Source organism: Rhyacophila brunnea, unplaced genomic scaffold (assembly GCF_057557595.1).
Source record: "Rhyacophila brunnea isolate RB1 unplaced genomic scaffold, BYU_Rbru_1.0 scaffold_17, whole genome shotgun sequence".
NCBI classification, from domain to species: Eukaryota; Metazoa; Arthropoda; class Insecta; order Trichoptera; family Rhyacophilidae; genus Rhyacophila; species Rhyacophila brunnea.
The window spans coordinates 618,250-642,468 of record NW_028232827.1 but is presented as its reverse complement, the minus strand read 5'-3'; the positions used below and the strand labels follow the sequence as shown (position 1 = coordinate 642,468).

General features: G+C 35.0%; 1 protein-coding gene across 2 annotated transcripts in view; it reads right to left on the bottom strand.

The window, feature by feature from the left end:
• Positions 1-552: 552 nt before the first annotated feature.
• LOC147073520 (putative phospholipase B-like lamina ancestor) overlaps positions 553-24,219 on the bottom strand; it is a 106,114-nt gene continuing 82,447 nt past the window's right edge. For both annotated transcript variants that reach the window (XM_085944512.1, XM_085944513.1), the window contains 10 exons: positions 18,092-18,847; positions 13,582-13,731; positions 12,265-12,389; positions 10,707-10,825; positions 9,329-9,618; positions 6,725-6,971; positions 5,587-5,828; positions 5,098-5,266; positions 2,638-3,241; positions 553-2,188 (listed from right to left, as the gene is read on the bottom strand). In XM_085944512.1, the coding sequence (XP_085800638.1) occupies positions 1,794-2,188; positions 2,638-3,241; positions 5,098-5,266; positions 5,587-5,828; positions 6,725-6,971; positions 9,329-9,618; positions 10,707-10,825; positions 12,265-12,389; positions 13,582-13,731; positions 18,092-18,201 (2,451 nt within the window). In that variant the 5' untranslated portion in view covers positions 18,202-18,847 and the 3' untranslated portion in view covers positions 553-1,793. The remainder of the gene's footprint in view (positions 2,189-2,637; positions 3,242-5,097; positions 5,267-5,586; positions 5,829-6,724; positions 6,972-9,328; positions 9,619-10,706; positions 10,826-12,264; positions 12,390-13,581; positions 13,732-18,091; positions 18,848-24,219) is intronic.

Sequence of the window (24,219 nt, the reverse complement as noted above, 5' to 3'; positions counted from 1 at the left end):
AATACATAAAGAAATAATATAATGTTACAATAATTATTATCAGGCAAAATATACACAAATTATTAAACATTATGTAGAGTTAAAATAACAATTAACAGCAATTATTCTAGATGTATTCAATCTAGATTAAACTATTTGAGAGCATTTATTGAATTTTATGTCCACTGTGTTCAATTTGTTTTTTTAACAAAGCAATAATGCAACTTAATAATGTCTTCTACTATTAAACCAAATAAACTTCTACTAGAGATGAAGGTTCCCCTTTTATAACTGATGCTGTTTAAACTTTAAACCGAAGATGTTGTAAACCTAATTTTATAGAAATGAAGCCTAGATATATTATGAAATTTAAGCAAAAAAGTTAGCTATAAAAGACTCTGCATTGCAGGTAAATTAAATTTGCAACGAACTTCACACTATTGCTAATGACATTTATTTTATTTGCCAATTTACAGGTTATATAAAAAGAAAATCTGCCACAATGAGTAGATAAGGAGCCAGTAATACTACTTCTTTTGACCATGTCCGATCCTAATAAGATCATATCGTGGGCGTACAGGCAGAAGTCACTAATTCCAAATACACAGTTCTGAGATAATCAATGTTTTGTGTTTTTGGTGTTCTTAAAATGGCTATAAAATCTATATTTTTTGAGTTATTCATTACTTTTATATGTTCAATAATCTTAAATCGTGACTTCTACCAATCAAGCAGCATTACCTTTTCTATATAATGACATTAAAATCGCAATTTCGTCAAAACTGGAGTTAGTGACTTCTGCCTGTACGCCCACGAATGGGCCTCCACAGAGTGGAGGTTTGTATTAACAGACTTTTGTTTTTACGGGATAAGGATGTCAGCCACTTGCTCAACCTATTAGGTCCATACTCTGACTCATACACAAATTTAAAAACAATGTATTGTGTACTTGCTAGACTCAGGATTCGAACCTGGGACCCACGACGCTATAGGCCGATGCTTAAGCCGCATTATTATTTAGTTATTCATATAAAATTTGTGTAAAACCGTTTATAACTGTGCTGTTGTCAAGTGATCACATTCTGTGAATACGAAAATCGAATTGGCAGCCAAGCGATGTTATTATTTGTGGTGTTAACCAACTTAATCATGGTTCACGCGTTTGCTAAATAATTTCAAATGTCATAACATATATAACGTCACGACTCCCTTTTTTTGTCAAAATTCTTCAGTTTAAATGCTGTTATCTCTGGTTAGGTACTATTCTGGAGAGGCCAAATTGTCTATGTATTCTCTCTAACAGTGAGGCGTCTTTTCAATATGAGTGAGATACTTGGCATTGATCAGTTTTGAAACTTCATTTATCACCTACTTTGTAATCGGGATGAATTGGGTTAGAAGCCTTGTAGTCACAAAGTTCTGAAGGAACCAAATTCGCATAAATGTATACATTCATGTGAAGTCAATTTCCCAAATGTGTAGCAATATTTGGAGAAGTGGGGAGACGTTTACTTGGTTTAACTGTAGAAGAACCCATATTTATTGTAAGTCACATGTCAGAGTACAGAAAATCTTCTGGTACGGTGAACATTTCTAGAGATTCCACACTTTATGTCATTGGAGCTCATTAATATTAATCGAGTATCGCTTCAGTCTAGCCGTTGCAAAGTAACGAAAGTGTTTGGTTGTCATAGAAACCACTGTAACCTAACTCTCAATCGACTAGGTACTATAACTTTTGGAGCTCCAATGACACTGCCCAATCTCGGAGACATTAGGTTATTAAAGACCCATCGAATGGATTGAAGAAACGTTCACCACACCCAAACGGGTTTGATGGGATCAAAGGCCCACATGTCTGGCTGACCGACGTGAGGCTCATTTGCAAAATCACTCTTAGACCATTGAAATGGAGGAACAGAATACGGTTTAGGAGGATCAATCTGAAGGTTGGTATTCACAACGTGTTCGAGGGCCTTTTCAAAGTCCATCGGTTCGTTTTCTCCTTCTTCAACGCTTTCCTCTTCCTCTGACGATGTTTCTTCGGATGATCCAAATTTTAGTCTGAATTTTTTTAGCAAGGCTGCCAGACCAAATTGTGATGTTTTTCTGGTTGAGGGTTTGAGTAGAGATTCTATTGGAGTGTCGAGGAATCTGGAATACGCTGGGCCGGAGATGGCATCGAATTCATTGATTCCGTCGGATGTACCTATCGAAAAAAAAAAATTTAATATCTTTAAAATTTTTACACAAAATGTACCCTGGCATCTTCAGATTTAGTTAAAAACTTGATGTAGTGTTTCTAAACAGGCCATGCAATTTAAGCAATGTCCGAGAGTCGTAAATGCTGAACACATTGTTCATGGTGCTACTTTTTCATAACAGACAATAATTCGTCATGATAGTATACCAGCCAGTACAAATTTTGTACTAAAAGTTACCTACTATACTTTCAATTGATTTGTGCTCCGGGTTTGCTGTCAGAGTGGATTATCATCAAAGATATTGAAAATAAAGTGCATCTAAATATGTAAGTCAAGCTGTATGAAGGGTTACTAAGACTAATGCTTAATTTAGCTGTAGGTTATTTCGCATTTCACACATATTCTTTGAGATTAATTTATTTGGTCAGTTATCAGTAAACAAATAAATGCTTACCACTAAACGCCTTTGTGTCAATCACTCCCACCGGCATAAGCCCGTATCTATCTTCACCGAGCCAACCGTGAAGGTCTCCCCTAGCGCCGAGTCCATGCCACGATCCCTCGTCAACCAACTTATCCTCGATATCTTCAACGCTGTCAGAATCCAAATTGAGATGCTCCTCGGACTCACTGTCGGATGACGATTCTTCACTGGACTGCGTCAGAGACAACTGCGCTAAGATCTCGTTCACTTGTACGGAGATTTCTTTCTGTTCTTGTACTGTTAATATAGAAGCAATGCCATCTGCATCCTTGGATTCTACATGACTCTTGACTGTCTCCAACGATTGGATAATCTGTTTTACTTTGTCAGAGTCTGATACAATATCCTCAGGTTCTATTTCTTCGATGCCTTCCGGTTTCGGTGTAGCCAGTTTGTCGTTGCTGATGACTTCTTTATCGTAGTGGTTGCTTCGCATCAGGAGTGTCACAGTATCAATATCGATGGCGGTTTCGAAGCCGTTCTTGAATAATATGGCTCTTGGAGATTTGAGCAGTGAATAGAGACTTCCATGCTTTGCTTCCATCAATTTGATGCCTGATATTTCTCTCATGTCCTGTAAAGTAAAATATAAAAATTAAAATATAATCATTATAACAATTGAATCATACACATGTGATAGGGCCAGGAGTGCACACAATGGGGGAAGGGGTTTTCGAGTCCATACTCCCCCCGGAAATGAACAAATTATATAGGTAAAAAATTTTAACAAGACATCATGACTTTGATGTCTGCTGTCAAACATCCTTCTCTAGGGACTGGCCCCACTCCTCTCTGTATTCTATACAACGCAATGCCTGTGGCCACTGGAAGACCAGTGGCCCTCATAAATTGGTGTAACTGTCTGGGGTTTGTTAATGTTTGTTTTAATATTCTGATGTGACGTGTCCTAACGATCCTAATAATTATGACCGTTAAACCACGCGACACCTCGCAATAGCACGTAGATGAACACCCTTAGTATACATGCAAGCCAAGTGATTATCGCTAGACTCAAAGTGTGGGTATTATCAGGAATGTATCTGGAAAAGTGGGATATTCCGCTATTGAAGAGACTAGAATCTAAGGGCCAAATATGGAAGGCAGCGGCATCTGCTATATTTTGTTAATCCCGCCGCCTTAAAAATCAATAAAAAATATCAAGAATTTTTTTTCAAAATGGATCTTCCCTATACCATTTTTCTGCGTGCCCGCCTGGGAAGCGCACATGAGTCGCTTGATCGCTAAACCCTCCCTGGAGGTTTTTTTGAATTTTGTGTAAATCACGAAAGACTGTCGAAGATGAAAAAATGTGGATCAATATCACAATAGATCAATGGTCACAATACCAAAGCTCAAATTGATATAAATAAAAATGATTTCAACTTATACACATTTATTTTTCAGAAAAATCGATGTTTTCACAACTGTGAATTATTATTAAAAAAGTTTTCTACAACATTTGGGAGAACTAAATTTGAATTATAAGAATAATAGCGCCTGAACACGTGCATGGATTAACTTGCACCAATAGTGTGTATTTTAAGCTATCGTGCACGTAAAAGTGCTGACTGTCTCTCCAATCTCATTCTTCAAGCGTAAGCGAGACACTTTGTTGTCATTGTATGGTGCTATATGACAGATTCAGACAGGTTTGGACAGGTTCGGACAAGTTCGTAGATAATCGGTAGACATCAAAATATTATGTGTGGTGTAGTTCGTATTCCTTCGGTAGGTTCACTACTATCGTTCTACTGCGCATGCGCATCACCATGCAAGTACCAATTATTGCGTCTAAATTCAGAAGCTTCTGAACATTTTTGATACATCCATGCAATCTTGCAACTTAATATGTGTTTACATGTGATTTTTATTGTTATGGTCGCGATAATACGTACTGTCAGCAGAAAAACCATCCACGTGTAAACGGGGTATAACCGTAAGATAATAAATGTAATTATTAAGATGAATTCATTCAACGAACCATCATTTACAACAGTTTATTTAAAAAATTAGAAGTCTATTTTTGAGTAGGTATTAATTATTTAAAACAATATTATCAGTTAATATTTGAAATTGCAGTTTTTACATTCTGACGCTAGAGGCTAAACCGAAAATAAGGCCAAAGAAGAAGTTATTCAAGATAATTAACTACTTCATGAGTTATCTCGTCCGACTTTAAACTTAAATTACTAGCCACTGTCGATTGATTTGCATAATCTAAAAAATTAAACACACAGTGACATATGTTTGAATAATTATGAAATACTATGGCATAAAGAATTATGAAAATTATTGGTATTACATCGATTTTAGTAAGAGCTTCGTTCTACATTCAACATATGTTGTGAAAAAACAGCAGCCTGTCAAATACTGCCATAGTTATATCGGGAGGCATAGAAAAAGTTAAAGACAATGATTCAAGATATTCACCTGATAATGGGGAATGCCATAGTCGGCCCAATATCCTTTAGCCCGGAGGACGTTGGTTTGGTCTGCAGCGTGAGTATGACCTGGCAGTTGCTCGGTTGCCCACAACAATCCCGGTCCATCACTCAACCATTTACGCCGTCGGAGAATCCTCTTTAGGCCCGGATGTGTACTGGAAATGAATGTAAATAAAACACAACCTGTAGTAAATATTGATGATAAGGACGGAGCGGTTTCATTCAGTTCAATGGAACATTCCCGACTGTAAATTTATCATTTCTATCAATTGATAATGTCCCATTATTTATTTCTCTGTGTTTATTAATATTAATTTATTGTATTTCTACGACAAGTCAGACTAACAAATTCAAATTATAGAATATTATGTTTCTATAGAAACAAGAAAACAAAAACAAAAATATCAATAAATTTTATACTACAAAAAAACAGTAACGATTTAAAAACAATAATTGTATTGATTTGTAAATTTACCCAAGTTCCCCGTCGATTGTAGAATAAATAAATCTGTAGAGAGACTGGTCAGGACTCGGAGTAGGCATGGATTCCGGATCGACAGGCTCAGCGGTGGTATTCAGCAAAGCCAGCTTTCCAAGGTTGAGGACCGTCCACTGCGCCAGAGCCGTTCCCGAGTTGACACGGGCGAGCAGGCGAGACCAGCTAAGGCCGTCTGTCGCCAAGCGGTTGGCGGCCATTACGCGGGGGCCGATTAGAACCTATGGTTTAAATGAACAAAATAATATAACAGTGAACTGAAATTTATTCAAAAGTAATTTTGACATACAAAGATTTCATACGTAATTAGTGAACTTAATATGTGATTAGTACCGATAACTGAATCCCATCTCTTCTCTTTCAACTTTCTACCTCAGCCTTAATGTCCTTTTAGACGTGCATGGATTTACTGCTGACAGTATGTATTATTGCGGCCATAACAAGAAAATGCACGTGTAAACATGTATTATTCTGCAAGTTGCAAGCCTACGCCTGCGCAGTAGAACGATAGTGGCAAACCTCCCGGAAAAAAACCAATGATACCGCGCAGAGACTCATTTTGGGGTTAACCGGTTTTCACAACTGTCAAATAGTAGGTACCATAAAATGGCAATTTCGCGTCTTGCTTACGCTTGAAGAATAAGATTGGCGAGACAGTCAGCACTTTTACATGTAAACAGTTATTATCAGTTTAAAATACACACTATTGGTTCAAGTAAATCCATGCATGTGTACAGGCAGGCGCTATTAAGGTCCTTTTAGACATTAGTTTTGTTGTCCGTTCAGTCGAGGTTCTCAGTTGACAGTTCAGTTGGGAAACAATTGGACTAATTGGGTTAGGAAATTAGGTAATGGAGTTAGCTAAATTTCAAAATGGTTTCATATAAAACTATTCATCGGAATATTAAAGTGTGTACAAAGTAATGTGAGCACAGGTTGCATGAATGCATTTGACAACTGGCATTTGGTCGAAAGCCTACCAATTTTGACAACTTTGACCTAAGTGTAACTGAAACTTGGTGACTAGCTTGACAGGCAGAAGAAAATCCGCAAAGTAATGTCGGCGTCAATGCAATTCTGAGTAAAAAAGAAAAATAAGTAAGTAATCAAAACTTACATGATCAACAAGGTTGACTTTATCCCAAAGATCAGGATTGAAGTTATTGAGAGCCGTTCCAGTAATGGCGAGATGATGTTTGCTTCCTACTGGACCGGACACAGTGTACAAGTCATCCTGCGAAGAAACGGCAGCAGGATATCCGGAGAAAGCGATGGTGCTTCCCGAGGCACTGGCAGAGGATGGCAGCAGATTATGGTGGAAATTCAGCTTATATCTCTTCAACAGACGGAGCATTTTGTTGTAGCTACAATGAAATAAATAAAACACCATATTTACCTTTTGAATGCTAAACAATGATATGTGTCGCTGAGTTTCAAAACCCGCTATAACACTTTTTTGAAATAATTAAGATATATACTTTCAATCATCGGTTTCCAAAGCTCATCCGTGGCGAATCCGTGTATTCGTTAGGAATAATTGTGTAATTTCAATAATAATTATTTTGAATTACGTGAACTTTCGTTTGATTGTGAACTTTTTGTGATTTTGACATTTGATTTGAACCTGTGTAATAATATAATAATTAATTCTGTGAACTATATAAATTTTTTCTGACTATAATTAAATTAATTAATTAATTTTAACTTTTCGAAGAATTTTATTTCAAAGACCTATGTGGTCACCACCTTCCACGAGACCTTGGCCTGCGACTCCTTAATGATGGACCTCCACTTCCAACCCTCAGAGCTAGTCGAGGAATTCGGAGGCACCTCATCTGGCATATCGTTGGATTCATTATTAAAATCTCTACATGAAAATTTTATCGCCTCTTTCAAAATCCGCTACGATTAACTGTCATTTATGAAACAAAATCAATGTGTCTATCAAATCCCGCTATAACACTACTGAAACATTCAAAAATCTTTTTAGTTCAAAAAGTTTTTGTTGATTTTCTCAACATAATGAAAAAGTGTTAAAGCAGGTTTTGAAACTCAGCGACACATATATTGTTGTTCATAATACCAGCCAGAAATGCTAACCACAATTGCTGTTGATGTCACAATGCTTAGTTAGAATGTTAAATTATTTTGGGAACTTCGTACTGCGCCGTTGCGTATGTCAGAAAATCAGAAAGCCAACTGAGTAATCTTAATATTTGCGGAGTTTACCAAGATAACCATACTTCACGCGTTTGCAAAATAATTTCAAATATCATAACAGAAAAAAATAATGTATAAGACTCCTTCTGTTTATATATCAAATTCTTTGGCATATCCCAATGAACAGAAGCCCTTTTGCTTTTGATCTACTCGTAATAATTATATTGATCACCACACATTCAATAACATATAAAAAACAACTTACCATTTTATTATTTACTCCCAGTTAGTAAGCCAAAATAGAAGAAAATAACAAAGATAATATTATGTACAGTAGGCGCTCGGTAATCCGGCACCCATATTTTTTCACCTATGCCGAATTGTCGGCAATGCCGGATTATTGGATTTCTATAGGAAATAATTATATCATTGGGCGGATTCATGCAGACATGATCAGATCGACTACGATACAGACATTTCTAGTCAGTAAGCAATATCATTATTTGTAAAAATATGTCAAATCATGCATCGAATCAATATGGCGTCACCTGCGCAGTCGAATCTAATTCGTGGGTTCGCAGTGACAGATGGTTCAGCCAGCACGCGCTGATGCATGCGCAAAAGACAACCCGGTCGCTTCGAGCGAGATTGCGAGGGAGATTGGTTTTTTTTAAATATCATGTTTTAGACGCTGTGTGTAAATATATTCCGTAAATAAAAAGCCCTGTTTCCGCCGTAAATCCGCGTTGTCAATTAAACCCGCATGTCCCCGAAAGGAGAAGCCAGCAGACATCACATCATCTCAGGGGAGTCCAGCGCGTCCTACGCCCCCCCCTCCTTTCGGAGCTGACAATAGATTTGCACAGTAAAAATCTGTATTAGTTTTTGTAAACATACACATAAAATTGGTAACATTGTTTACTTAATCAATATTGATAATAGGTTGTGTCGCAATATCACGATATTCAAAACTTCTTGAGCAGTTCTGGAAGAGCACCGAACTGCCGAGCGATGCAAAATGCCGGACTATTGAACGTGCCGGATTACCGAGCGCCTGCTGTATCATTATATATGGGCTTCCGCAAAGTGGAGGTTTGTATTAACAGATTTTTGGTTTTACAAGAAATGGATGTTGGCCACTTGCTCAACAGGTTTTATACTCTGACTCCAAACACAAATTGAAAAACAATATCTATATTTGCGAGACTCAGGATACGAACCTGGGACCCTCGACATTATAAGCCGCTTGGCCATCGTGAGCATCAACTACTAAATAATAAACTGAAAAAATAAGACTGACGGAAAATTTATTTTTAATAGGATGACCATACGAGTGTCTTTCACGATAGCCGAGCGGAAAAGTGTTGGCTTACAATGTTGTGGGTCTCAGGCTCGAATCCCAGGTCTGGAAAATTCACATGTTGATTTCTAAAAAATGTGTTTGGACCTATAGGGTTGAGCAAGTTTCTAAAATTCATTTCTCGTAAAAACAAAAATCTCCTCACAACTAACTCCTTAAACAGTTTATATTTGAAATACTTAAATGAATAACTCTGCTCACCTTCCAGCGGAATTGTGCGCAACAATAACCTTCTCCCGCACCGCCGCACTTTCACTATCACCAGGGTCATCAGCAACTAGTCGGATGAAGGAGGCGGCAAGACCCGGAAGGTCACTGCCAGCCCGAGATCCCGATGAAACATTCAGCATGCGTTCAATCACAGCTACGTCGGTGAGGGAGTTCAACCAAATGAAATCAACAGATGGAATTTCGATTTCGTTGCGACTTCGCTTTACTGCGTGGTTCCAGCCAGTTGACATGCCGTCCACTTGATGATAGAAGAGGTTGATCTGTAAGCATATATTTTAGTGAAAAATATAAATAGAAATTAGGTAGATATTTGAAATCTCTCGATGGAGGCGAAAAGATACTGCTGAACTGCAGCACGACGGATTTAATGATACTCGGTCAACTTAATTGGAAAATGGTGATATCAGATTGTCCAGGATGAAGAAAGGTTTTAGAGTAGGAGTTTTAGTATACCATGATGAAAAAAAAATCAGAAATTTCTATTATTTGAACATAATAATTCAAGGCTTCGAATCTTGTGATGACGCAATCGATTCGTCCCATAACATAATTATCCTTGTCACCAAAAGCGTTTATAATATAATCACTCAAAGAGATATCATTGGCAAAGAGTAGGCTGTTAAGATCTAACATAAATAGTGCACACTGAACTTTATCAGTCAATCGTATTTGTTTTCATTGAACTAAGTAAGACTACAATGTTTAGATAGTGTTTGCTAGTTTTTAAAATTCAATTAAAGACTGCATAATCCAAGCAATAGTAAATAATAGTCAAAAATATTGTTTATCTATAATTATACCATTAAACCATACACAATTTTAAATATTTTATAGATGGAAGGATATTTTTTATCGATTAGGTTTGGTATAGGCAAGGTTTAATGAGGTAACCCTATAGATTATTTTTCAAAATAGTCCATCTCGCATCTCAATTTTCTATATGTAATTGACATACTCTATCTCACTAAAAGTAAACACAGCCAAGAGAGGACGTGTTAAAAAATAGCACTTTTGACAGTTAACTTATTGTAATAATTAACTGCCTGAATACATAAAGTGATAAATGTGGTATATTTAGCACATTGAGCTCTTTTTGGGTGCTAAGTGATAATATCACTTATTCTATATCTAACATATTATGTTAGAATAGCCTCGCAGGAAAAGTTATCGATGTAAGATACATCTTACATCGATACCTATATTGGAAACAGACAGTAAATATTATGATTGTGAACGAAATCAAACCTATACTCGGAAGCTTTATTTTTTAATTATATTTTAGAATTAACATTTATTTCTTGGCATGAAGAAAATATTAATAAAACAAAATGAAATTAAGAATAATTACATGGTGCCAAAGTGGATCCTCTTGGTTGCGAATGCCACGCTTTCGTACTCCCGCTGTGTTCTCCTTAAGTTGCTCCCTGATCTTATCACATTCGTCCTGATGATGCTCACATCTTGCCTCTGAAATTAGAATAATTCAGATACTAAATGTATTCTCAGTTTAAAAATGAAAGTAACCATTTTCTCAACTTATCAGAGCACATGAACTTCCACGGTGTGAAGATTATAATAACAGACATTTTATGAAGGATAGTTGTAAGTTAGCCAAGCCCAACACAATACAAGTATTCTCGTTCATTGTGACCCTGTCAAGAGCGAATTCGTAATATCACAGACTCAGAGTAATGATATAGGTATAGAGAGCGCCTATTTTTCGGCAAAATGTAGCCGTGTTTCTTGCGTATAATGCACAGTAAAACCTCGATTTTATTATTATCAACTTAACTAGGAAACGTAATACCATCGTGTTGCTTCTCAGTACGGCTACATAATTTAAACACACTATATTATCACCACTGTTCTGGCAGAAGACACTAATTCGAAAAAATACATATTGAGTTAGTTATACCAAAATGTTCCTTATTTCAAACTTTACCGTCTGGAAACCTTCTTAATAAATAAACAGTCTTCATTTTAAAGTCATCCTTTTCTCACTCAACTCACTCACAAACTCACATGATAGACCATTTCAAACATTTTAACAACTTCAAAGTCAAATTACTCAAAACTAGTATTCTCCAGTTAGTGTGTTCTGCCCTGAACAGAGACGTTATGTTCTACTAAAATAACTAAAAATAATTACCACTAAGTTTATTATTTAATACAAAAACAATAAATTTCAGCAACACATGCTCGCAATTTTTAAATGAATGTAATCAGTCAAATCCATATTTACCGGCTACATTTACAAAAAATATTTAATTCAGCCATAGAAATTCTATCTTTGCTCTAACGAATAGAGCGGAGATATAAGCGTGTCGAATTCTTACCTACTCACTCGCACTTATAGTTCGTTTTTGTTCAGGTCTTGATCGCAATCGATTTTTAACGATATTTTTTTGTCCCGCACTTATTTTTACATTTCTATTAGAATACACAGAAAATATTCTTTTTTTTTTATGTCTCGAAACTGTTGGGTATAGCAGAATACCATTTGGGAACCACTGATACAGAGCATCACACTGCTCTTAACCTTAGCGATATGAAGGAGGTCCACTTTAGAATGTGGGGTCCTTTGAATACATCCGATATATATACCTAGTAGAAAAATTTGATGTCCGACAGAACTTAAATCTGTAACCACTGAATTCGCGCCAATGTGCTGTAAGCAATGTTTACAGGTTTAAGACCCGTCGAGTGTCGTATTATTTGAAAAAAAAAAAAAGATTTTTGTAGTAGGTATATATCTGAGGTATTTTCAAATTATGTATGTTTAAAACATTAAAACTATAGTACTACTATTATATTCTGGCTAACATATCACAGCGCTGACAGCATTGAAATATTAAAATGGATACCAACATGCAACTAGAAAGAGAGAAATGTCAAATATTATTTACCTATTGTATTTTGCCAATGCCAGTGAATAAGTTGCCACGTCAACGCTCCTTCCAGAAGACCAGCCCCATAAGCCTGGACCCAGTCGGGATACGCTGCATTAGATTCTATCTCCAATATGGACCACCTGAAATTATTAAATCCATATTATTATTTTTTTTACTGTAAAATATTGTTGTCAGAGTCATTGTAAAATAGGTCTATAAATATTTCACATTAAGGTATATCCAGCAGATCTATTCCAACTATATAACGCCATAACAACTTTTTATGTATCCCTAATAAGATGAGCACATTATGTTACCTATGTATTCAAAGTGCACAATGGTTATCTAACATGTGAGGTAATAATACCTGTCAAACGAAATGTTCACTTATTACAGTTTTGGCCTGCACATGCACAACGCCAATTACTTTTGTTAATTGACGAACCTTTGGCTTACCTACTTAAAATAATATGACGCATGTGTAATACAATATAAACAAGAAAATGCTAATTTATTTAAGCAATCAGCTGTTCCAATGCGACCATTTTGTTCAAGTTATTGAAATATTAATACTTAGAGTTTAATTGGACAGATTCCTTTGTGATGTATTGTTATGTTAAATCAAAATATTGGGCTTAGGACGATTCAGCGCGGGGACAACTGAGCGCTACGCAATCAAATGATATTCGAAAATAAATAGACGTTCGTGAATTATAGGTACTTCTAAAATATATATTTAATTTTATTGTTTATATTTAAATATGTAGACGTAAATAATAATGATTTAATAATATAAAGCCTCAGGCGTGATAATTCTCAATCCGCAATAAAAAACATTATGTTAAGAGCAAAGATATTAAAACTACTAAGTAGTAGATAGAAACTATATAAAATTCGTCATCTACTTTCTGTACAAAATGTCTATTTATTTCATTCGACAGTGTGGCGCCCAGTTGTCCTGGCGCCCAATTATTGTCCCATTCCCAAAATATTAAAATAAATCAATATAATGACATCTCAACCATCTCATGCCAGCTTTTATAGTACAGGGTGTATGACGCTGGACTTTCATCCGGGGCCTCCGGGGTTCGATTCCCGGTGAAGTCACAATATATGTGATTTTCTCAAAGTCTGGGTGTTTGTGATTGTTTCATTTCTATTACTACATTTCTATTACACTACTGTCATTGGGCCTCATGGCCTATTGTAGTGTTAAAAAGAATATAAATTATATATCTGCAAATCAGTTAACACCGATAACAAAATATTTTTTAATATAAATATAATAAAATTGTATGTTATAATAATTATATTAATTGATAATCAACTTACCCTTTGCTGGGAATATCGGGTCTGTAATAGGCCCTGGCCACCCCTTGTGGGACCTCAGCTAGCTCATTGCCCTGCCCCCAGAATTCAATCTTGAAGCCTCCACGCGTTGACCAATAAACGGTCGCTGCATAGTTTCCATCATCGTCAATCCTTACATATGCAATGATAATCATTAGTGACATACATCCAAGCAGATATTTTGTATATTATAATGAGATTATTGAAGTGGGTACGCACACAAGAGAGGGGGGTTTCGGGTTCGGACCCTCCCAGTAACAGAAAAAAATACAAATTATGTAGGTATTAATGGCATATAAGTTGTTATTATTCTTAATCAGGACCTCAGGACTGAGAATCATTACCCGGGTGAGTTGACTGTCGAACAGCCTTCTCGGCGGGTTAGCCCCCCATCCAATATTAAGAGACGTTGCGGATGAAACAAAAAGAAAATAACGATCTTAATACTAAATGGCCAGTCCCATACCACGTGCTTTCAATAGCCACTTGTGGATGCGACAACTCTTAGGCGAATACCTTTAGTTATACTTGCATGTCGTGTGTTTATCGCTAGACTCAAAGTGCGTAGTATCTGGGTATGGAGAATGTATTTGGAAAAGATCGTCAAGACATACGTAACTAAATCAAGCTAATTTAGCAACTCTGGATAGTATTTATTGCCAAGCTTATCTAGATGGTTCTGCACCGCGCTTTAAATAAGAATGGACAACATTTTTAATGCTGAAAAATTTTCTTTTGTAAAATTTATTTTGGAATGACCAATCAGTCCAACTGAGGATCAGACCAATACTTGAAAGATAGTCACATTTAACTATGTATTAAATTTAATATAATATAGTATTTCGTCACCTCAATACTACAACTAGATAACTCTGATTCGGTCATAGTTATGAAAATGAAATTTAAGCTATACCTACTTGATTAACATAAATCTAGGCTATAATTATATATTATTTAAAATAAAAATGGAAAATTGTGCTTGTCTAACAGTTAAATAATGTAAAATTGTATGAAAAAATATTGAAGATACCTACCTATATTATTTTATTTATTTAATGCATTTATAGTTTAAAAGTTATCTAATATTTCCAAATACAAAATTAATATAGTTCCCATTAATTTCTGACTTATCATTTACTTTATCATTTTGTAGAGGAGGAAATGTAGAACTAAATTCAATAGCTATCTCAAAAACAGTGAAAATCAAGATGAATACGTGTATTAATCAAGGTGCTAAGTACCAAAAAGTAGTATTGCATGTGGTTACAAAATACTGAGTCATTGCAGTAAAATTGCATGAAGCAGACATTTTGAAAAATGTGGTTTCACAGTGTGAAGCAATCTCGGCAGCTTCCATAATTTTAGGAATTAAGAACTCGCAAGTGTCAACACACCGTCGTCAGCCATATTATATTGAATGCCGTTGACCACTGCAGTGGCACTTACACCATTATAAATAAAACACGCCAACGGACTTGGGCATTTTCGCCAAAGTTTGTACATTGCGTTTTTGGCATGTCCCATGACTTTGATTGATTTTTTCATAGTTATTATATTATAAAATGTTGGAAAGTTATGTACTTTTAACATGCAAATTTATTAATTTACTCTATTCAATCAGTTAAATACAACTATCTGACCTGTATATATTTTTAATTGATTATTTAGATCGAAAGGTAGTGCGTTTTTACCATGTCCCACCCATAAATTCAAATAAACAAAGTCTGATTTCGTCATTAATTTTGAGTGTGTAAAATTAAATTCGTAGTGTTTTCAACAGCTTACATTATATATTTTTGGAAAATAAATAGTTTTTTCGTAAATTTGTACCAATATTGAAAAAAAATCACGTTTAAAGTGTGTCCCAGGATATTTGAAAAAGTGGAACTCCACATTCCGTTACCACGATTTTAGCATGAAGGCGAAAAATTTTCACTATAAATATGTTTTTTTTTAATGTAGCAACATTTTTGTATAACACTGATCGCCATGTACACTTTAAATTGTTGGTGTGTGTCGGTATCGCTATCGGAACAGGTTGCTTTCTGGGTTGGTCATTTAAGAAGTTCCACTACTGTTACCACGATTTATAAGGTAAGAAAACACATATTTCTATTTCACATACTACACATATGGAGCTTATCTTTCATACTACAGATATAATAAAACATATCGCAGGTTTAACAATAAAACTAAGCTAAATTTTGGCTTCAAACACTTCTGAAACAGAATCCGTTACTTCCACTCCGAAACTATATTGGTGGTAACGTATATGTGGAATGTAAAAGTAACGAAATGGCATGCATAAAGTTGGGTTTACAGTGTGTGTTTAGTTCTTCATAGATTATAAAAAAAATTATTTTGTCTGTTCGTATGAAAAACAAAAATATTTTCATTAAAAAATATAAAAAATAACCTGACTATAATATAATAATATAATAAAGATTAAAAAAGTATGTGATATGTCTGAATACGCAAAAATAGCGCACATAAAAGTATGGAGATAAAAAAAAACAACAGAAGGAAAAGAAAAAACACCAGACTGAAATAATTGCGAGACAGGCACTGGCTCTGTCATACTCTTTCTGTTATACGCCACCAAAATTTTAAAACTTCTCCATACATTTTAGGCATAGAAATTTATAAAAATGTATGAAAAAGTATTTTTTTGTCACGTTTAACAGAAATGTGTACTCGATTAGATTTAATACCTAGAACTGTAGGTATTCACGAAATGTCAGAAAAGTACGTCTTGATTACAATCAACCTGTATAGCTACATTTTATGTTGATGAATACAATTAAATTTCAAGACAACATAAAGTCGAACTTGGTTATTACGAGGAAGATGGGACCGACTGAATTTGCTTGTTATAAGCGTTACTCGTTATATCAGAGAATAGGTATTTTTAAATGAGCATGTCACATTACACAAAAAGCCGAAAATAAAAAATTTGGAAACCATCGTAAAAATCCCCGAAACGAGCATGGCATTCATAAACTACAAAAGAAGTTGTTTATTGTAATTAACGCTGGTAGGTACCTACGGACTTCACAAACCTTGGATTTTTCAACCATATGCGTGGATACTTTTTTATTATTGTCGGTGAAACACCAATAAGGTAGGTACTTAGACACTTTACTAGTGTCATAAACGTAATCCGACCCCGGCGGCATCCTGTCCAATCGGATTTTATTGCTTAGGGTCGAAATGTTTTAAAACGGTCGACACATTAACAGTATTTTAGCTCGGTATATCCGATAAGTTGCTCGTTATAACAGTGAAAGAATTAAATGTATGGCGAAAATCATAAACCAATTGTCAACAAATGTTTCGTTATTACATCCGAGATCTCGCTATGTCAGAGATCGTAATAACCGAGTTTGACTATAATTATTTTCGTAAAAGTTATATACTCCGTGCCGCGCTAGGAACTCGCGTCTGAATCCCTTGCTGATTTTTTTTTTCATATATTGTTAATTTGCTTAAAAATATTTTTTATCTGAGTTACAAATAATATAAATGCCAAATAAAGTTATGGTAATGTATAGTGTGTCAAAATTATTACCTACCTTATTTTACAAGTATTGTGAAATTTATTATAAAATATGTCTATTTTAGTGATTAAGTTTGATTTGTTTTGTTATTTTGACGCACGTTGAATATTTATCTGTCTATCAAAAAATTCAAATAAATTTCATAAAACAAAAATTTGTTTTTATGGTAACATGTAACTTAAGCTTTACAAATTACACTCCGTTACCATTTCGTTCCATTCCGAAAATGTCCCCAAAAAAGTTGAACGTTAACTATTTTTCATTTGATTATTAAATAACGAAACTTATTTATTTTTCCAATAAAATTTAGTAAAAGTGATTATTGTCTTTAAAAAAATAGCAGAACGAACATTGATTGGTTTTTTCAAATACTAAAGGAAAAATGCTCTGCCATTATAGACATAGGGTAACGGAGGGGAACGAAATGTGCCCAAGAATTAAAATTCAATAATATTTTTTGACTATTTGTAGTTTTATTTTGAAGTGTATGGTTTTTTTAATCTAATAGAGCTCTTTTAAGTGATAAAAAGTGTTTCATTCATGTTTTAAAAGCTAAGTTTCGTAGTCACGGAACGGAAACTTATTATGCCCAATTTCATAATAAAAATGATATAAATATTGTATTAATCAATATTTTGCTGAAAAATTGCTATCACCAATTCAGCAATAGAACAAGGAATCTGCTAGCTATATAAAAATGGTTAATTTGAGTGAAAAAATAATATTACCCAAATTTCAAACATGTACAAACTTTGGCGAAAATGCCCACTTACAACGTTGCCAGATTTAAATATTTTGCTGTATTTTTTTGACTTCCTTGAGGCACTTAGACCATAGTTTTTTGGTACTTAGCGCCTTAATAATTAATACACGTATTCAAGTTATCTAGTTGTAGTATTGAGGTGAAGATTTGTTATATAACTTTTTTTCCTTACCTTTCTATTTCTCCAATAAATAAGGTGACTATTGCAAGAATTCCCATTCCGGCCAGTATATAAGAACTTATTTTGGTTTGTAGCCATGATGCCCCTACTACTTTTAACATATCGAGTGAATTTATTCAATAAAATGATAAATATCAATTAAATAAATATTATTTAAAAAATATATATATATACTAATATTTCGTTTATAAAATTATATCTAATAGGTATGTATTTTGAATGTCACAAATTGTGAATTTTAAAATTAATTTTGTACGATTTTATTACAAATAATTAATTAGTGTTTTAGATAATAAAATAAGGCAAGAAAAAGTTACACGCGGTGCCCTAGTTGATTTTAATTTGATTTATTAATTGATTATAAAATAAAGAAGATGAACAGAAATTTGATTGCCTTAAAGTGGCAGGACGAATATTTGATGTTTTCGAAAATGAGGACTACCATCGAAAATCTTTGATACTCTATGAAATAACGGCCAAGAAATGATTATAAATAAATAAACCACCAGAATGGTAGTGTTTTAATTAGAAAAAAGTTAGAGAAAAGACGTTAAAACGATGGTTAAATGAAAAAAAATTATATTATTAAGATTGAGGTTAGTAAAGATGGCGTCGCCGGCAGCCTCCTGTCATTCGTTTGGCGCCAACAGCGAGCTGTGACGTCATCCGGATAGCGCTTGACGGAGGAAGCTGATTGGCGGAATCTTGCCGCTTGTTTTATAACTTTCTCTTGCGAAATAATTAATCCTGAAACAAAAGAAAAATACAATTAATATTGAAGAAGAATTAGCAGGTTTACAGGTTCAAGCACGTCCGAAGACAATTAGATCGTGACCACCTTACAATTCAGTCACTTTCTGAGCGACCACTGAGCAGGGTAGAGTGGAGGCTATCTCCTGTAAGCTTATTCACTTGGTCGCTGTTTCTCCTTCCCTGGAGGCTACCTAAAACCACCAGTCTCTCCAAGTTATCCGGTCCGCTCCGAAAAATATGCAGTGCTCGAAATGGAAAAGTTTACGAACCGGAACGCTCGACATTTTTCTGAATATATTTACATATGTATGTAGTTATCAAATTTTATGTGTATTTTATAAAAATAAGTGTGTTAGATTTTCTATTATATGGCCTATCTTGCTCAGGTCAAAATATTTTTTCCACGAGACGGAGCGATAATTTTACCAATTTCACGAGCCAGAACGGCGCTCCGGTCCATTTCGAGCCATGAATATGTCCAAAAAACTGTAGAATGCGTCTCAGACATATTGTCGAGAGCCGTTCCTTTATCTGTAGTCTCTGGATAATTGACTGGTTCGTTCTGTGCTCTGTCCAAGAAATATGAACCATTCGGTGCCAACTCTGCATTTCGATGGCATCAATTGCCTTCCGCTCCTTTTCCCTCAGGATCCATGACTTGATACCGTGCAAAAATATGGACAACGCTAATGTTTGCACAAGCATAATTTCGTGGCAATTGAAATTCCCCGATCCTTCCATATACCTAGTGGTTCGACGAGTTCAGTGATCGCATTTTTCGCAATCTGTGTGCGCCTTCTCATTCCTGCTTCACATCCGGTTTTTCCTAGTATTACAATAATCCTTAATTCTATCATTACCAGGCGCGCATACATAGGGCGGCGGTTTTCGGGTTCGGATCCCCAAGGGATCTCCAAACTTGTCAGAGTCGGAGTCGTGATCTAATCATTGGTACTCACTACTCGCATTAATACCACGTACACCTACAGGCCGAATTAGTAATATCATTAGAATTCAGCCTGTTATTTATTTTGTAGCTTTCTTTTAGCTATGCTTATAATAATATACTGTAGTATAAACACTAGAAGATATCTATATTTATTTGGCCACGTATTTTTCCCACTTATACGCGGTGTAAATTAGAACGCTGTCACTCTTGGTAGTATTGACCTGTGCCCCCCTTATAACTATTTTAAAAATCGAGAGCATTAATTGTTTGTTCTCCCGAGGTGCATAACTAACCTGCCATCGGTATTGCGAATTGGGAGGGCATTAACTTTGTTCAACCAAATCATTTCGGATGTTGATATATTCCACCTACGTGAGGATGAGTATTTATAGGTGGGCATTGTCTTATAAATTCTTAAAATAAGCCCCACTTAGCTCATTCGGTGTAGGTACTATTTATATACGTTATAATTTTTCTACCTATTTATTCTTTAAGTATACTGTTTTAATACATTTCATTGTTTTTTTTTTTTTTTTTTTTTAAATATTATATTGTGAACGTCTACAATTTATAATTTGTAAAGTTTACTATAAGTAGGTACCTACTTAGGTAAAAATAAATAAATTTGAATTTGAAATCATTGGCCAGTTTATGAGTTCCATCAGCAACCAGTTCGTCGGATTTTAGTTTATCCATTATCGAAAGGCCTTAAGGGCTCAAGGTATCTATAGTCTAAGCCTTAAGACGATACATCAGTGAAACGGCAAATAATTTTCAACTATAGGCGCGACGAAATTTTGGACTCGCTGGCATTCGGAGAGCGAAGTCGACGTGTCAATACGTCAATTTGTTTCGTGATGGCGACGGGGGTATTAATTCTTAAAACGTTACCCATTGCATGAAAAAGAAAACATGTCAATGAATATATTATTATTGTTACTAATAGAACAATAAACAGAACATTAAATGGACGCATTTTGGATTTATATGACAAATTATATTTCGTTCGGCATGCGTCATTTGCACCCGCGCATCGCCTAGCCACGATCTTTTTAGACCATGCCTCAACTGAGGTATAGCCTTAAATAAAAAGAATTTCAAGTTATTCAAATTTATATTTTTATAAAAATCGATGTTTTTTTAAATATTATAAAAAATGTTAAAACTATAAATTAGTCAAAAATCTCTTAGACGATGCTTAGAAAACTTAATAAACTAAATTTTAATAATAAATAATTGACCATAAAATACATGTCATAATAAGATGGGCACGTTATCAAAATTCACATTTTATAACATTTTTCTTAAAATTATTGTAGGTTTATCTTTGGACTAGAGAATATTAAAAAAATCTTTTTAATGTTTTCAGATTCATATCTATTTATTAATTAATACAGTTGAAATTGTAAAGTATCATAAAAATGACTCAAATTGCAAGCTTCATATTTCTCCGCTAGGCGCCTCTGGTAGAAAGGCTGAGTAAAGACATCACATCACCTCAAGGGCGGCATACTGTATAGGGACGTCATTGGCTGACCTACCTCAACATAATCGATTTCTTATCCTTATCATCACTTAGCCTTATTGTTATTATTAGTTATTAGTGTTATTAGTGTTATTACTTATTACATCGATAAACGGGTCAACCCCCAGCTGATGGTGTCTCCTATCAACGCCTGTGCCAGCAATGGCTTTCGAAAACCATAAAGACGGCAATATGAATCCAATAACAATAATAATTAATGCAATCAGCAATAATTATTAAATGTACCTACACCTGTTCAAATACATAAAATTGTCGCACGCCGATCAACTTTCGTCTGCCAATTATGGGGTGTCTATTTACAATTTACATCACGAGCCAGACACAAAATGAACTCGAAGATGTCAAAAAAACATCGCATTAACATATTATTAAGTTCTCATTAAACTGGATTTTTTGCGTAATCAGGCATGCAGAGGGGTGGAGGGTACGGGCCCAAGAGAAAAAAGTCACCAATTCGATAATTCGTCAAATGGTTATTTTCTGCTTTTCTGTATCTTGAATCTCATATGTCACTTCTCCTCTTGAGACATTTTTGCTAGCTGCTGTCACGAGGGATGGTTTCCAATCCTGGCGTTCTAATAAATTTGAATTTACACGCGCCTGTCAATTACCTACGTGGTCGCAGCCATGATTTATTCTGGATCGGAACCATTTCCTCGTGTCAAGCCTATCAGGCACCCTTAGCAAGGGGTGCAATATTAGTAAATGCGCTCTCTAAAGACATAGACATTTTCAGTGATGTACTTTGCATTTTGTTTTTGAAACTTTATTTTTCTGTGTAAAATTGTATGATTTTTGTTTTCAAAATTTTATTTTATACAGAATTTATATGCACTTGTCAATTACTTACAGTCCTACAAACTTATCTAAAGAACGGTAAAAAATTGAACTACGAACTACCATATGGACGCTATTTTGAAAACGTCATTCGAATGTCAGATTCTGTCTTGATTGGGTAGTTTTCGACAGTGGCTCCCCCAGACATTCTTTAGATAAGTTTGTAGGTCTGTACGTGCTCACAGCCGTGACCCATTCTGGGTCAGAATCGTTTCCTAGTGTCAAGTTTATCAGGCACCATTAGCGACGGGTGCAAGACTAGTCAATGCACTCCCCAAAGACATAGACATTTTCAGTGATCTGCCGTGTATTTTGTTTTTGAAAATTTATTTTATTGTATAACATTGTTTATGGTTTTTATGTTGTTCTTCTCTTTTGTGAGGGTAATATTTGCAATATATTAGACAAGTAGATATGTTTTTTTTATTTAACTTGTTTGATTAGAACCAGCCTTTTATCAATAAATCTAATGTTATGAACGTCCTGAATTCTGATTCCTTACGTCCGCAATGTTTTTTTTTATAAATAAAAAATACAGTTTTTACATATTTTTTTCTCTGGTGATATATAGCGATATACGGTTCAGTTACGGCCAGTGGGGGGTAAGCAGATCATACGATGCTTAGAGGCGGAAAATGAAGGAACGAATACGAATATTATAACTTTAGAGGCCAGTGGCGGTTTTTCTTGAATCAGACGATGCGGTCGTTAATTAGAAAGTGACATCTTAGTTAAAAATAATGGAAGCAAAAAAACTGACGATCTATTTATCACACAGGTAAAATTTTCACAAGGGTGCCTACAAGCCTGTCAACACCCCCTGCGTATCTAAAAACACTGCTGTTTGAGAGTAGGCTTCGTGGAAATGCTCTAATCCTCAGTAGATTATGTATATTATCTATGCCATTTATTAAAAGATTTTTGTGCATTTGTATGTTTAAGATAGTCTAAAATAATTAATAAAATGCATAGGTACCTAGATATTATCAAAGAAATTTAAAATATCTTCACTGTGCCCTGAGAGAAGCAGACGGTCGAGAAGGGTGGACAGTCTTGGTCGCTCAAAATATGACAGAATTAAGGTGGTCAAGATCCTTAGCCACGAGGGAACGACCAAAACGAGAGGTAGGAATCTAACAAATTCGTATATACATACATAATTTGAGTCTGCCTAAGGGAGGCAATTTGTCTAGGGACGTCATTGATATCGTGACTAGCTTTTAGAAATGTCGTTGAAAATTGTGCTACTAGCGGACGATCGATGAATCAGTATAGTATGTGATTATTTTAGAAATGTAGTATCTTTAGAAAGAGTACATATTTAAGTAAAATTTACCATATAATTGCACAATTCATTAATAATTGTAATATGTACATCATGGCCCCCACAAGGGAGGGGCTGACAGGGCTCGAGCCTGGGGGCCCGGGCTCAGGAGGGGCCCGGCGTGGCAAGTCGATCAAATAAGTGAGATAAACACACATCACAAATTTGCCTAATAATTTTTAAAAAAAGTCGCCAGCGGCGCTATTTTCCTTTAATAATGTTATTATTTAAAATTATGTGGTTAGACAATGCAATTTTTAATTGTATATCGATACCCAAAAACACAATAATTCAAATGGATGAAGGTATTAAATATTAAAATATACAAAAAAAAAACACTAAATATATTAATTTTACCGCGTACACCATTTATAAATGCTACTGTATAGCGTCACACTGCCTTTATCCTTAGCGATAGGTAGGGGGGGCCGCCAAAGATCTTAGTCTGGGGGATCAGAATGTGGGGGCCATGATGTACATACAACTTGATCGATTACATCTAGGGATGTTTCTCACAAACAGCATTTGTCAACCACACGCCACAGGCATACTGCCCTTCCAAGGAAGAAGGCAGTAACTCGCAAATTTTGTGAAATTGAGTTATGAATGCCATCCGTTAAGTAATTTTGAAAGCCATATATATTCTGTTCACTTTAAAATCAGTATTATCACTAAAATACCGTTAAAATCCTTAGTGAAAAAATAGACAT